The sequence below is a fragment of the Onychostoma macrolepis genome, chromosome 22, assembly GCF_012432095.1.
Source record: "Onychostoma macrolepis isolate SWU-2019 chromosome 22, ASM1243209v1, whole genome shotgun sequence".
Classification (NCBI taxonomy): domain Eukaryota; kingdom Metazoa; phylum Chordata; class Actinopteri; order Cypriniformes; family Cyprinidae; genus Onychostoma; species Onychostoma macrolepis.
Genome location: NC_081176.1, coordinates 32,660,407 through 32,676,641, shown reverse-complemented (window position 1 = coordinate 32,676,641; position 16,235 = coordinate 32,660,407). Strand labels below are relative to the sequence as shown.

General features: G+C 36.2%; 2 protein-coding genes, 1 long non-coding RNA gene and 2 pseudogenes across 10 annotated transcripts in view; 2 read left to right on the top strand and 3 right to left on the bottom strand.

The window, feature by feature from the left end:
- Positions 1-9,787, bottom strand: part of LOC131529992 (NACHT, LRR and PYD domains-containing protein 12-like) — a 21,285-nt pseudogene extending 11,498 nt beyond the window's left edge.
- The window catches only part of LOC131529976 (NACHT, LRR and PYD domains-containing protein 3-like), a 540,773-nt pseudogene that overhangs the window by 258,503 nt on the left and 266,035 nt on the right, over positions 1-16,235 (bottom strand).
- LOC131529978 (NACHT, LRR and PYD domains-containing protein 12-like) overlaps positions 1-16,235 on the top strand; it is a 256,130-nt gene that overhangs the window by 161,282 nt on the left and 78,613 nt on the right. The gene's annotated exons all lie outside the window — the stretch shown is intronic.
- LOC131529986 (uncharacterized) lies at positions 1,258-3,865 on the top strand. The gene is made up of 3 exons (XM_058760054.1): positions 1,258-1,668; positions 2,500-2,599; positions 3,413-3,865. The coding sequence occupies exons 1-3, from the start codon at positions 1,540-1,542 to the stop codon at positions 3,508-3,510; spliced, it is 327 nt and encodes a 108-aa protein (XP_058616037.1). The 5' UTR covers positions 1,258-1,539; the 3' UTR covers positions 3,511-3,865.
- LOC131529996 (uncharacterized) lies at positions 12,197-15,730 on the bottom strand. The gene is made up of 4 exons (XR_009268268.1): positions 15,165-15,730; positions 14,174-14,639; positions 13,931-14,073; positions 12,197-13,080 (listed from the first exon to the last, which is right to left on the bottom strand). It is a non-coding gene; the product is annotated as an uncharacterized LOC131529996 (long non-coding RNA).

The window sequence follows — 16,235 nt, the reverse complement described above, 5'->3', positions numbered from 1 at the left end:
AAAGAATAACTTATTATTGCACATAGATGTATAAATATATACATAACAACAACATTAACATACAATAACAACAACAACAACAATTATATACAATATACAATATATACCCGTTTATGCAGGCTCTAAGTTAATGTTCAACAACTGATTTAACAGCTAGGTACATCTGATATTGAAGTTAATTTGAGACAACACATGTACATACTTCCTTTAAAGCAGACATTGAAAGTTACTTAGGCCCCTTTCATGCAGGCTCTAAGTAACATTTACAATGTTGTCCAAAGAGAGTCAGGCTTAGTACGATTTTCCATTTTCACGTCTGATAAATACAAAGAAAGTGTTAACTAGTAATGATGCTGAAAATTCAGCTTTGATCACAGCAATAAATTATATTATAAAATATAGGTATTAAAATAGAAAACCAATATTAGATATTGCAATAATATTTCACTGTTCTATTCTGTATTTTTGAAATAAATAAAGCCTTGATGAGCAAGAGACTCTATTAAAAAACAAGGTCAGTTATTTATTAGGTTTATAATATAGGCCAAACATAATATAATATCAAAACAAACTAAAGTATTTAAACTGATAGAATAGAATAGAATAGAATAGAATAGAATAGAATAGAATAGAATAGAATAGAAAACTGAAGCAAAACTTAAACTGAGATCTGTGTTAAATACCCAGCAAGCAACAGCCGTCATTTCACCGTCTCCGTTAACTATAGACCCGACATAGTCTGGCTATGTGTAACCCACTTCTAGCCCAAATAACCTTGAATTTGGATACATGTGGTTTTTTGGCAGAAAAACTTGTGAGATGTATGATATTCAATAATGTAAGCAAAGCCAGCAGTGATTGCAAGGTGTTTGAATGAATTAGAAATAATACATAGAAGGGAAGCTTGATTGAGTGTAATGGGCTTCAGTTTGTTTACATTTGAATTTTGACAGTTGGAGTTTGAATAGTCTTGGCTCATCTGAACATTCCGTCAATGTAAGTCTATGGGATTTTTATGATTTTTAATCTTCATTTTTATGAAAACTGTAAGTCCGATCAGTCTGAAGAGATACAGCAGCTCGAGTCAGACCGGTCTGAAGAGCTGGGCTGAGTTTGGTGGTTCTAGCTTGAAAGCTCTAGGAGGAGATGAGCACTAAGTTTACCAGCCGGAGCGCAGCGGCCGAACAACAAACCATAAAGAACATTCCTGCTTGGTATTGTATCTGTGTTTTCATTTTACACGTGTTCATTATTTATCTGTATTGTTTGTTATCATGTTTAGGAACCATGACATTAGTGAAGGGAGCAGATCGTAGTTGTGATCCGTGACTAGGCCCACGGTTCAGCATGTGTTCAGAGGATTAATTGCTAAATTTAATAGATAACAGAGTATTAAAACCTAAACAGAAAACATATTGTAATAAAAGCGGTAGGGGTGAATTTATTATTCCATGTGATGGAGGCCGAGTGGAGAAGCCTGGTCAGCAGTGAATGTGATCTAAACTTGTGTTTGCTTCTCCAGCGTCTGCATCAGGCCTCATGGCGTCTCTGAGAGAGGAATACTGCAGGACACCACAGGCTCCACGAGAACACAGCACTGTCTGTCTTCACTACACCTGCTGCTCTCTCCAGATCCCTCCAGAGGACCAACAACATCAGGCTGCTGGCGTGTGTCTAGCACAGCACTCACCATTTAACACACTAACAACACATTAGTGTGATACCCAGACTGAAGACTGTTCAATGTTTTTAAATGTGTCAGATGCTATATTTTTCTTTTGGTAGTATATGTTTGGTACATCTACATACAGTATATATATTAAAAGTTGAAATGTTGTGTTTTGAGTTAGGTATTAACAGTGCTATGACATAATATTTATGATTTAGTGCTGTATAAATAAAACTGAATTGAATTAACCATAAATGCAGATGATGCACCTGCACAGAACACCACAGACCCAGCGGACAACTTGTCTGTATGCCGTCAATATTGATTATTATACCAACGGCATCAAAAAGTGTTACTTACTGGTAGTCGTGACCTAAATATAGGCAACTTGTAATTGAGAAACAAAATTATTCCAATTGTTTAAATATTCAAATCTTTAATTTACTATGTATTTATACATACAAATATGTAGCTCAGATTAATAATTGATCTCTAAACACACATGTGTCTTCTGGCCTGGAGAGGTCTGTGCTGCTGTCTGAAGTGCATACAGGCATCTGTAGCTCATGGGTTCAGACAGCGAGCCTCAAAGCCTGGGAGCAGACTCAGACACTGCACATCAAGTGTGGGGGTCACATTCTCCTCTAAGACCCGGTTTTGGCAGTTTTCAGATGCGGAAGTTAAATTCTCTCTCAAAAACAACTCCAGAAGCCTTAATAGCGTATTTTAAAGAAAATCTAGTTCCTACATTATTTTTCTATACATCGACTCACTGGGGTCTCTAACCTGCAACATGCCCTTTAACCCCCTCAATCTGTATTATATTTTAGGGTTTCAAAAAATTCCCTCATGTCCAAATTCAACATGAAGGAGGTGGTCTGCTGCAGAAAGAGGCTTTTGAAAAGACTGCACTGTTCTCGATCATTAGAGGTATGTTTATAAAACACAACATTCACCAGAGAGCTTCTCTCTTTTTTTAATACACTGAATGGTGATACACAATATATATCTCCTTTTGTTTTAGTAGACATCCAAGCAAAAGAGAATGACTCCGTGTCACAATTAGAGTAATTAAAGTAAAACATTGTCAAAAAAGCTTTTCTTATGCTAATGTTTTCTCTTATTTGGCAGATGCTGTGATAACAGTGTTTAAAAACTCTCTCTGCCGCTGTTTAAAAACTAGCCCTCGTTGCACTTTTGAAGTGCTGTTGTTTCAGCCGAACTACTCAGTGGTGTTTGCCTTGATCTATCGCCCGCCAAACAAAGATGTTCTCAATGAGTTTGCTGAGTTTCTGGGGGATATTGTTACTAGCCATGACAAAATCATAATCCTGGGAGATGTTAATATCCATGTATGCTGTGACTCTAAACCACTCTCAAAAGAGTTTCGAAGTCTCATTGACTCATTTGATTTTGATCAGTGGGTGTCTGGCCCCACTCATATTCAGGGTCATACTCTGGATTTAATTTTATCACGTGGTTTGCCTGTATTGGACATTAACATCTTAGACTCAGGCATGTCAGATCATTTGCCAATCTTACTTTCTGTACCTTCTACTGGAACTACACATAAGCATCAACCTCGTGCACGGCTGACTCGTGTCTTTTCCGGTTGCTCTAGCAAGGATTTTACAGTTTTATATTCTGAATTACGTGCTAACCAGGACATGGACTCATGTTTAAGCAATCTAGATGCTGTTGAACATTCAAACTGTTTTAATTCTACCTGTTCTAATATTTTAGATGTTGTTGCTCCCCTTAAGAAGAAAAAGCATAAGCACGTCTCTAAGCCCTGGTTAGATGACACACTCGTTCACTCAGACAGACCTGTAGAAGGCTGAACGTAAGTGGAACAAAGATAGATTACAAGTTTCTTATGAAATCCTCAAGGACTCCCTCTCGGCATTTCAGCGAGCTGCTAATGCTGCTAAGCGTAAATATTTCTCTGAGTTAATTTTATGTAACAGTACTAGGCCCAAAGCCTTATTTTCAATGATTGATTCTGTTCTTAATCCCACTATTAATCATTTTCCGGAGGTATCTGATTCGCTTTGTGAGGATTTTGCGAGATCTTTTAATGATAAGGTTGTACAAATTAAATCTCTACTGACTTTGTCAGCCTATACTTCACTTGATGTTCCTCTCTGCTCTTGTATTGTATTGTATAACCAGCTTCCCGGCAGCAACAGAGCTGAACTTGAGGAACAGCTGGGAAGCATTTTAAACAAGAAATAAAACCAATAATTAATAACTTCCTTTAAGTTCACTGTTGGTTGTTTTATTTGTTAAAATAAGTAAACCAACAAAAGGGTTAATCTTTTTTTATGTTGTCATTTATCCAGAATATTTTAATGTTAAGTGTGATAACATGCTCTTTTTCTTTTAAATATCATAAATTATTTAAAATATTTTATTTTTAGTTGTTAAAAATGTTTATTTTTCTTAATAAAAGCTGTGTATTTAATTTGTTTGGATGGATTGCCATTTTGTTGTCTATTAGATGTATATATGAAGGCATTCATTAGCTGTCTATTTGATGTCTAGTCTATTCTTGGGATATTATTAGACGTCTATTAAATGTTCACTGACAGCCCAAATTCAGTCTTGTTTTAGTCTAGACGTCAGGGCTGTCATTGAACGGCTATTAGACATCTTTTAAACGCAAAATAGCTTGCTGGTACCCCTCATATAACCGTCCGTCGCACACATCCGTCATGTTTGTAGTTTTTTAATACTTATTATCCGTGTTTGTAGTTCTGAACTAAATACTTTGTTAAAGCGCAATGGATTGTGGGCAATATTAGCCGTTAGAGGTGCACGGATCCACACTTCAGAAATCTGCCTGAAATAGTAGACCATCCGGGGATGCGATCGCTTGCTGGGTATTTTCAAAAAACGTGATCATGTGAATTATTATCTAGTTATCTAAACATCGCTATGAACAGTTTGCACAATACAGCTGTGTGTGACTGTAAATGTCTCTGAGTTTTGTTATCGTTCTGCGCTCATCCTCCTCTATTTCCAGCACTTAATCAAGCCACTCTTCTTTAATACATGAGGACGTGACGCTGGCTCTCGATTTGAGCTGTTTATTCAGCAAACATTGAAGTATTCGGTTTCTACAGCGACTCATTCTCTTTCTATGAAACCTGTAAACCGCATTCACCGCTTCTGACTCTACAGCGGCAGCAGCTCTATAGCGGTTTGACCGAGCATTGCAGCTCTTTCACTTTTTCTAGAATTCAATCAAATGACTTTCACAATTCATTTTTACTTGTGCGTGGCACATTATTTCTTCTGCGCGCCACACACACACACACACACACACACACACACACACACACACACGCACCTCAACTTTGCACAGTTTGGATGAATCTCTCTTATCAAACACACTTGATTCAACACTTCAGGTCATTAGTAGAGCGCTCTGTGATGTTAGCTGAGTGTCAAATAAAGACCTCAAAATATACAGAAACAGTGTAGAGAAACACAGGCCTGCTGTACACAATAAAGTCAATAAAACAAAGACACTGTAAAATACTCACTCAGCCTTTCTAGATGCTTTGATCACTGGCAGCAGCCTCAGGAGACACTCTTCTGATCGATCATATTTACTCAGATTAAACTCATCCAGCTCTTCTTCTGAGTTCAGCAGCACAAACACCAGAGCCGACCACTGAGCAGCAGACAGAGAGACTCCAGAGAGACGACGGTCATCTGTTCCTCTCAGGTATGTTTGTACCTGCTGCTCCAGTGAACGATCATTCAGTTCATTCAGACAGTGGAACAGATTGATGGATTTCTCTGGAGAGGGATTCTCTCTGATCTTCTGTTTGATGTATTCAGCTGTTTCCTGATTGATCTGAGAGCTGCTTACTGTCTTTCTCAGGAGGCCTTGTAAGAGAGTCTGATTAGACTCTAGTGAGAGACCTAGAAGGAACCGGAGGAAAAGGTCCCAGTGTCCGTTCTCACTCTGTAAGGCCTTGTCCACTTCTCTCTTCAGTAAACTGGTCATTGGTGACCTGAACTCATTCTTCAGTCCTGTGTTTTGTTCAGAAAAGGACAGCAGCTTGAATAAAGCAGCAAGAAACTCCTGAATACTCAGATGAACAAAGCTGTACACCTTCCCCAGCTGCAGTCCAGACTCCTCTCTGAAGATCTGGGTACAAACTCCTGAGTACACGGACACTTCTCTGACATCAATGCCGCTCTCTTTCAGGTCCTCCTCATAGAAGATCAGGTTCCCTTTTCCAGCTGTTCAAAAGCCAGTTTTCCTAGAGACAGAATAGTCTTTCTAGCCTGATCAGAGTCGATGTCATATTTCCCATCATACTTCTGTGTCTTCAGTTTGGTCTGAAAGATCAGGAAGCGTGTGAACATCTGTGTGAGAGTCTTGGGGATCTCTGCACGCTCTGCTTTACCCATCATCCTCTCCAGAACAGCGGCTGAAATCCAGCAGAAGACTGGGATGTGACACATGATGAACAGACTTCTTGATGATCGGATGTGTGTGACGATCCTATCAGCCAGACTCGGATCATTTATTCTCTTCCTGAAATATTCCTCCTTCTGAGGGTCGTTGAATCCTCGTACCTCTGTGAGCTGGTGGACACACTCAGGAGGGATCTGATTGGCTGCTGCTGGTCGAGAGGTGATCCAGAGGAGAGCAGAAGGAAGTAGGTTCCCTTGATGAGGTTGGTCAGCAGCACATCCACTGAGGCTGATTCTGTTACATCAGACAAGCTACGATTGTTTTGGAAATCTAGACGTAGTCGACACTCATCAGACCATCAAATATGAACATGACTTTGTACTCATCATAATCTGCTGATTTAAATTCTTTGGTTTCTGTGTGAAGGTGGTTCAGAAGATCCACAAGACTGAGATTTTTCTGTATCAGGTTCAGCTCCTGAAAGGAAGTGGAAATATGAAATGAACGTCCTGATTGGCTTTTCCTTCGCCCAGTCCAGAATGAACTTCTGCACAGAGACTGTTTTTCCAATTCCAGCGACTCCTTTAGTCAGCACAGTTCTGATGGGTTTGTCTCGTCCAGGTGAGGGTTTAAATATGTCACTGCAGTTGATTGGTGTCTCCTGTGTCTCTGGTCTCCTGGACACTGTCTCAATCTGTCTCACCTCATGTTCATTATTGACCTCTCCACTGCCTCCCTCTGTGATGTACAGCTCTGTGTAGATCTCATTCAGGTGTTGAGTCTCCATGATTGGACATTCCTTCACTGATTCTCTGATATTTATCCTGTAGTCTGGATCTGAGTTTTTGTTGATACACAGGCATCAGTTCTGAGCAAAGGAAATAATTGTTGTTATTGGCAGAGCAATATTTTAGAAATGTATTTTTAGGTTTGATATGTTAGATATTAGATTGTGTCGTGAGATTCAGGAACATTAGTGACTGAAGACAGAAGATTCATAATAAAAACACAGGCTATAATCTGCTGATCAGAGCTCTTACTGGTCTGTAGTGTGTTAGCGAGGTCTGTCTGGTTCATCTTCCTCAGGATCAACAGTGTGATCTTCAGAAGCCCCTCTCTGACTCTGTTATGACCCTCGTCATCATGATGGTCTCTTTCAGAGCATTCTGGGTAATCTGGACTCAGTAGTCTCTTAAAACTTTTCAACTCAGAGATGATTTTGTGCTCAAGCTCCTGAAATCATAGTGAATATTCAAACAATAAACCTCCATTCAGTCACAGAGAAAGTGAACCAAAGGATCAACACACAAGAGTCAAGCCTGAATTTATTTTTTGTAGATTTCCCCATTTATTAATACTTTTACCCAGAGAGTTATTGCGATGGACACACACACACACACACACACACACACGCACACACACACACACACACACACACACACACACACACACACACACACACACACACACACACACACACACACACACACACACACACTCACACACACACACACACACACACACGCACACACACACACACACACACACACACACACACACACACACACAAACAAACACAAAACCAACCTTGAAAATGGAGTCTAAGTTCTTCTTTGCTGAATGTGATTCTGGTCCTTCATGTTTTTGACTGTAGTTAAACAAATATTGAATATTTTTGTAAATATGTATTAATGTATTTAATACACATCAGTAAATGAATGAATATCTTATATATATTTCTTATACTGTAAACTAAACAACACCTCAGATCAGCAGATGAGTCTCCCGAGCTGAATTGCATTGGATGCTTCATTGACTGGTCACTCTTCATGGACACACAGCTGGGTTCAGGAGATTCATTCTCACACAGACTGAAACACAACAACAATAAAAACTGTTTCTGAAAATCTCACACTGCTCCGACAGAAACACCTTTACTGTCTCAACCTCCCTTTAATGTTCATCTTTCTCTTGAGTACTGAATAATGGCAATGGGGAGCTTGTTGAACTTTTAAATATGCATTTCATATTTATTTCCTACACGATTAATTTATGTTTCTCATCTAAAGATATTTGAATCATGTACCATGTATTTATTCTGTAAGTGTGTTCAATCGTATAGAATTAGTCGTGTTGAAGCTAAATAAAGTAGTTATGTGTTCTTCAGAAACACCGTCCCTTTGTGAAGGAAACAGATTCGCGCCATTTTGTCTTTTTTTTTTATATAGATTTTTAATTTTTTTACTTTAGTTATGCTGTCATTGTTCTTATTGTGTAACAATGTATTACATTAAGCAAGTTATTTTTTGGGGGGGGATTATTATATCATGTGTTTCTGTATATTTGTAATCAGTATGGATTGTTGTGTACTGTAGAAGAAAAAAAAATACTTTTTCCAAGAAATGTTTTTGCTTATTGCTTTTAATAATGTACAATATTAAGGTTGCTAAGATGCTTTTATTTATTTAAAAAAAAACAGCTTATAGTTGACCAAAGCTTTTTGATCTGTTATTAATTTTTATCTGGTTTTATCATAGATTTTATCATAGTTTTGTTTAATTAATTGAATCACCACTGCATATAGTGCATAAAGCTTTCATTTAAACAAACATCATGTTAAATCAACGTGAGGTACTCTGATATAAAAAGCAAAAAAAATCATGAAAAAAATCATGTTTATTTGACAAACATAAGTTAGGCAACATAAACGGAGATAAATTATGTTGAGAGAACATATAAATATGTGCAACCGATATATATATATATATATTTTTTTTTTTTTTTTTTTCAGTGAGGAGTCTGTTGTGACTCGAGAGTTAAAAGATTAAAGTATTCTCTTTCTACAAATAAAATGAATCTGCCCCATGTGCCCTTTTCATTCATGTATTACAGAATAAAATAGAGCGATACACACATATAGATACAGACAGACACAGAAACATCCAGCAGCAACAGAGACACTGCTGACAATAACACACCTCACCTACAGTATATATGACACTCATAATATCTCACCTGGACTCAACAGAAGAGTCTTCCTCTCTGCAGAGATCTGAAGGATGTTTCCTCACAGACACATCGATGTGTTCAGCTAAACCTGATTCATCCCCCTGAATCTGACTATAAATTAAAATACTATTGTAGTATGCATTTATTGTTTCTGAACATTAAAAATGAAATATTTCACGTTCTCTCACCTCTTGACTGTCTTTATCTGTGTGTGATGTTCTTCAGAGAGATTCATTCTGGAGGCCATGGTTTCATCTAAAAGCAGATACAGATGTTGATCCTCAGAGTGAGTTATGAATCATCTCAGTAATAATTTTCTCAAATCCAGCTCTGTCTCAACAGTCAGTCCTCAGTAATGACCTGCACACATGAAAAACAGTTTCATCCTGACATTATTTACACAGAATCAAATTATTCACAAACTGCATAATAAATTCAGACAAGCACTGTGTTAAACTGAAAGTAAAGCTGGAATCTGATGATGTACAGACTCTGTGTTTTATATCCTAATGTCTTTTAAACTACTTTCAAAATATCTGATACTGCTGTTGTACTTCACTTTAAACCAGTCAGGACTGATTTTAACTATCAAAGATGATTGAGAAATCGTGATACTCACCGTGTGTTTCTCTCTTAATGTAGTTTACTTCCTCGTCTGACAAAACAGATCCTGCTGTAATAGTTTCACTTTCTCTGTCGAGCTCCTCATCACTTGCTCCTCCTTCAGGATACGAGTGGAATATATCAGCAGTGTCCATGCAGTTATTTTCTTTAGTAATGTGAGAAGCAAAGAAAGCAATAATAATCTGGCTATAAGTTAAAAACATAACTATTTCAAAGAGTTATATAAATCAAAAAACAGGATGTAAATGTAGTAAAATCAGCAAATTAATATGTGAGCACATGTATCTATTAGTCGTACCTAGACCAGAAACCCCTTCTTTATTTTAAGGAGTTTAGGAGTAACTGATAAACTGAATTGAGGACTAAACTATATCATCTTATCTTCCTCTGTTGCTGTCAGATATTGTAAGAAAAATGACTTTCATGACTCGTAACTTTTGCAAAATTCACATTTTCCTGAGTCACGTTTCTCTATTCTGTGCAGTGTGAGAGATGCATGTCAGAATGTAAGTGTTGTTATTTTTATTTTTTTCCTGTTGCTCTACTAGTTTTGTAACCCAGCCAGCAGACTCATGAGGACACATGCTCAGCCCAGACGAAACAATGAAATGAACACCGCTCACAATACCACCTGCTGGCCAAAGAGTGTAACACAAGCAGATATATTACAGACAGAGGTGGAAAGTCCAGGGGTCAGAAAGTAAAAGTCCTGCCATGTGTTTATTCAGCAGCTGATTTCACCAGAGGACGAACCAAGTCATTCCTTTCAAGACACAAACGAGTCTCGAGTCAAATCCCAAGACCTCAAAGAGTTACAGTTAATGAGATAATTAAGAGACTAATTAAATGATGACTGTGCATTAGTGATGAACACCTGCTGTTATTGAGAATCACAGAGGATCAGAAACAATAAATGCATACTACAATAGTATTTTAATTTATAGTCAGATTCAGGGGGATGAATCAGGTTTAGCTGAACACATCGATGTGTCTGTGAGGAAACATCCTTCAGATCTCTGCAGAGAGGAAGACTCTTCTGTTGAGTCCAGGTGAGATATTATGAGTGTCATATATACTGTAGGTGAGGTGTGTTATTGTCAGCAGTGTCTCTGTTGCTGCTGGATGTTTCTGTGTCTGTCTGTATCTGTATGTGTGTATCGGTCTGTTTTATTCTATAATACATTTCTTATAATTTTATTACTACATTTTGGGTCTTAAATACACTTATCAACCAAAAAAAGTCAGCTCCCTTTTTACAATCACTTCACAGTGATTACAGTCAGTGACATACATGAATCATAACTTACATTATTAGACGCGCGCGAGTCCGTTATTATTAGTGTGCAAATAAACAAACCATGTATGCGCGCTCTCTGATAGCTTTATGAGCACATTTCAGTATGATCGCATGTCTGGCAGGTGTTTATAATGGACACTCGCTGAAGAAGGTGTTTTTATAGGAGTTTGTTATGTACAGTGCTGTAACATTCACTCTGACAGAGGAACTGTTCACTGCTCATGTTGAGCTGCCTTCAGATCACCACACTCAACACATTCATCATGTTTTTATTTACTTTTTTAATTTGTGTTTTGCTCTGTTTAATAATTCTGAATACAGATCCGTGTATATTTATATAACTTTAAGTGACTGGGATAGTGGTCTGTTGGCGTCTCCGTGTGGTCCTGCTTGTTACTGCAGCTTGTAGTTATTTATATATGTATAGAAAATAGTCTAAACAAGTGTAACATTTATTTTTCTCACAGATTTTGCTGTTGCACTGTATACATCAATTCTGAATTATTATTAAAATTAAAACAAAATGTTTTCGTTTTTCTTGAAAAAAGCTTGCAGAAAATATAGTTTTGTGAGAATCATCCTCAATCTTGAATTTGGTGAAATTTAAATTTTAAATTATTTAAAATGTTTCATGTCTTAATCCTTTTCTTTTTGTTATACTGGGTGAGCTTCTGCCACTACACTGTAAAAAAAAATAAGTTGATTCAACTTAAAATAATTTGTAACCTGGCTGCCTTAAAATCTTGCGTTCAATAAGCTAAAAAACATTTGTTGTTTACACATATATTGGAGTTCCTTAAACCTAGATTTAATAGTTGGGGTAACAAAGGTGAAGCTGAATCAACTTTATACTTTGTATAACCAACATGTTTTTAGTAAGCTCAACTAGACGAGAAAGTTGTACCAAACTAAATTCAAGTTGAAACAACACAAAATGAGTGAGACCAACAAATGTTGAGTTGTTTAAACTAAGCATTTTGTTGAATAAACTTGTAATTATGAGTTATGCAAACTAAATACAAATTGGCTAAACCCAGATTTAATAGTTGGGGTAACTAAGGTGAAGCGGAATTAACTTTACACTTTGTCTAACCAACCAGTTTTTAGTTAGCCCAACAAGACGAGAAAGTTATGCTAACCTAAATTCAAGTTGAAACAACATAAAATTAGTAAGACCAACAAACGTTGAGTTGTTTAAACTAAGCATTTTGTTGAATAAACTTGTAAGTATAAGTTCTGCAAACTTAATACAAATTGGCCAAACTAAGCTTCTTGTTGAATTAACTTATATTTTTAAGGCAGCCAGGTTACTTTTTCAAGAATAGTTCATCTTACTAGTAATGTTAAGTTCATTCAACTGGCTGAACTATGTAATTTGCCCACACAACTCAAGTTTCTATTTTCTACTCGCATAAAATAAAATACATTGCATGTTCTTAAATGTCCATGACATTTTTATTTCAAAATTGACAGCATATTTAGTATTAGTGCGTTTAGTATAAAAACACCTTTAAAAACAAACACTGACATTTCATATTAACATTTAATTTCTTTGGAACAATTGCAGTAAATATCTACATTCCTTTCACTAATGCACATTTAATCAAAAGAACAGATGAGTAATTCTGTAATTTTCCATTTCAATATAAGTCAGAAGTCAGAACATGCATCAAAGTGCATTCAAAATTTTAAAAAGAGATGCCATAACATGGCAAAAAATGTGAGTTGAAGAAAGTGCAAAAACCAACCAAAAAGCCTACTTTTTGCAGAGTAGCATGTTTCGTAGCCCGTAAACACGTGAAGAACAGTTACTCCCACCAATGTTCGTGCAAAGTTTTGAGAACATCAGAACTGTACTGTGTTTTGTTAATGATGTAAAGACGACCCATCAGGAGCACAAATGCTTTCGGGACATCACAGATATTGATGGTGACAAGACGCTCTTCCAAAATGATAGCAACGTCATTGGTATATTTTGGAAGCACCTCCCATTCCTCCTCCTCAGTCACAATCAAGATGCCCATGTCACCTCAATTCATGAGATGGCTGGAAAAAACAACACAAAAGAAGAAATTCTTTACATACAATTATAAAAATGTGATCAATATAGAATACTACTGTACATTACTTCAACTACAGTAATACATTCTGTTAAAAATATTCAATAACAACAAGCAGCAATAAAGAGGCTAAGTAAAAAAAATAAAATAAAAAAAAACTGCAAATTACATCAGACTAACTGCAACAAGTACTGCTATTTCAATAATATAAGGGTGCTTTAACACTAGCACTTTTGGTGTGCACCTATTTTAATGATATCTTTACTACCTTTAAGATCTTGAAGGTCTTATAGGTTTGGAACAACATGAGGACGAGTAATTAAAGATAATTTTTATTTTTGGGTGAACTATCCCTTTAACTGTGAAATAACCTTTAAACATGAATCCCCTATAAAATTACATTTCAGTTACTCTGGGTTTAAAAAGTTGCCTGCCACTGATGCATGGAAATGGTTAAAACATGCAGAAACAATTTTTACCTGCAAAATGCACAAATACCTAACAACTCTTAGTAGAAATACACAACACAATACTGAATGCTTGTAAATACTAATAGATAGATAGATAGATAGATATAGAAATTACAGAAAAAATTAAAATAAATAAAATAAAATGTAAAATGACATTAAAAATAAAATTTTATGAATCACCAAGTACCACAATTTCAGCCAAAAATGTTCTACTGAAGGAAAAAAAAAAAGAGAAGTCACCTACACCTTGCAAATTTTCATTTTAGGGTGAACTATCCCTTTAACACTATGTTGGCTATATTTTAGTCTTGTGACAATGTGTATCATGACATACAGTGAGTGCTATGTACTATATTGAAAACTTACGTGTTACAACTGCAGATAAACAAGATTTCTTCTTCTATTACCGGGACCACATCACTGCAGATTGATGGTGCTCATTTTGGTCACCCAACAACTATAATGCCAACAGACTTGTCCTTGATGAATTCCTCTTGAGAACCTGTGTGCTTTAATAAAAACAAAAGGGAAGCGTTAAAATATGCCTTACAATATTAACAGTCACAGACTCCAATAAACATGTGCACTTAAGTAAATAAATGCATTTACAATTTGTCCAAGCTCTACAATGTGACAGTCATTCCCATTGTGTCTGCATAGCACTTTGATGGATACAACTGCAGAAGGACTTGCTGAGGTCCATCCACAAGAATTCTGTGCTGATCTTTAGTCATTCCAGAATATCATGAACATGGAAAATACAGAAACATGTTAAAACAACACTATAAATACAAATAAATAATCTTGACAGCGAAAGTCAAATGTCATTGCTAGTTTACGTTTCAATTACCAAAACCATATTTTACAATCCAGAAAAGGCTTTTAAATTACATAACACAGGAAATTAGAACAAAACAACAGAAAAGCTAATTTTACACATTTGTGATTATCCTTATCACAGGGCTTTTTATACAAGATATATGCCATTATTACTTTTCATACCTACAATTTTTTAACCGACCGTATATTCAGGCAGCGTTGCCATGGGTTCCGGCGAGGCACTTCTGTACTTTAACTGAAAGAAGAGTTTGTACCGTTAGAACCTCATCTGAAAGATTATGTCAGACAAATACACGCTCTCCAAACCAACTCTGAGAGGTGCTCGTTCGTTTCACTTACAACGTGCAGAAAAATGACAGTTCGAGCAGTAATCTTGTTTATTTCCCCTAATTTTAATCGTTCATAAGGTCATTTTTTTTAATTCCCGCCGTTCTAAATCCACACAGTTGTTCGTCGCGCTCCGTCTCGTGCTCTGTTTGAACGGTCTCTAATGCAGCACTGGGCTCAAATAATACATACCAAACAGTATATTCTCCAGATAAGTTCAGCTCAGTACAGCATGGGAGAATATTAGTTTAATAATTATATGAAAAATACTGTGGAACCGCGTGTATTTTGAGGCTTAAGAGGAGTGTCGCGAAAGTAATGCTGGTATCCATTTAACTACAAAATGCGATGCTTTAAACCATACTCGTACTATTCTTAGACAACATACGTAATTGTACACATGTTAAACTAATAAATACAAATATTTACTTACCAAAAGTGCTGGTTTGAAAACATTTTCAAGCTCTGAGGAGAAGCTCATCAAGATGGCTGACCAACGTCTTCTTTCTGCAAGTCTTCACGTGATCTCGCGATAAGTGACGTGATATCGTTATTAAATTGATTCAACACATTTTTTTAAGTTGAGGGGGCAAATGGCTAGTTTTGTCAACTTAAGGAACTAGTTGAGACGGTGAAATTTAAAATTTTAAGTTGAATGAACAAACTAATGAACTGAAAGTTGAGTCAACTTAAAAACATTAATTGAAACAACTAAACTGCGAAATACTTTTTTACAGTGTATAACAAATTCCTCGTATGTGTAAACATACCTGGCCAGTAAAGCTCTTTCTGATTCTGATAAATCATAAAGATGTATGCTAACATTTTTGGATGTGCCGCCCCACCTAGAAAATTTGCCACCAGCCGCCACTGGTTCAGGACTTTCTGATAGCGCTGTATTAAAACCCATAAGAACCCGGACCAATTTCTACTTATAGGACAATTATGGGGCATATAAAACAAACCAAATGGACCACTTATAACATGTTTCTGCAGTTGTTTTTGTGAAAGATCTGTAATGTTGCATATATGACACATTGGGCATTTATTCCTCAATTTAAAAAAAAAATGTTATCATTTTTTTTTTTTATATAAATAACAGTTATTTTTTATGTTTATTTGCTTTTCCACAACATATATCAAAATGATTACTTTTCTGGGAAGATAAAACAAAAACAAAATGAGCAGCAGAAAATATATAACACTAAAATAATTGAATCAGTTAAATTTTCATTACCATTTTTACCATTTTTCTTAATGTGACAAATACGTCACATCACAATTCCTCCTACTTTTATAAGATTAAGAGACATATGTCACCACAATATCTTTGTAACTTGTTTTATATCAATTTGTTCAAGAAATGTATTAAAATCAGGTTAAGAGCAGTGTTAATTTCGTCGACGAAGACGAAAAATATTCGAGCTAAAATTAATATCTGATGATAAAAACTATGACGAAATTTATGCAGCGTCTTCATTAACAAGACGAGACGGGACTAAAA

What these genes read in the sequence shown, in the direction of transcription:
- LOC131529986 (XM_058760054.1), top strand. Translation starts at nt 1,540, where the DNA reads ATGGCGTCTCTGAGAGAGGAATACTGCAGGACACCACAGGCTCCACGA. An exon ending in AACAACATCAGGCTGCTGGC is followed by an intron (nt 1,669 to 2,499) that starts GTGTGTCTAGCA and finishes ATTATATTTTAG; the next exon opens with GGTTTCAAAAAATTCCCTCA. An exon ending in ACTGTTCTCGATCATTAGAG is followed by an intron (nt 2,600 to 3,412) that starts GTATGTTTATAA and finishes CTAATATTTTAG; the next exon opens with ATGTTGTTGCTCCCCTTAAG.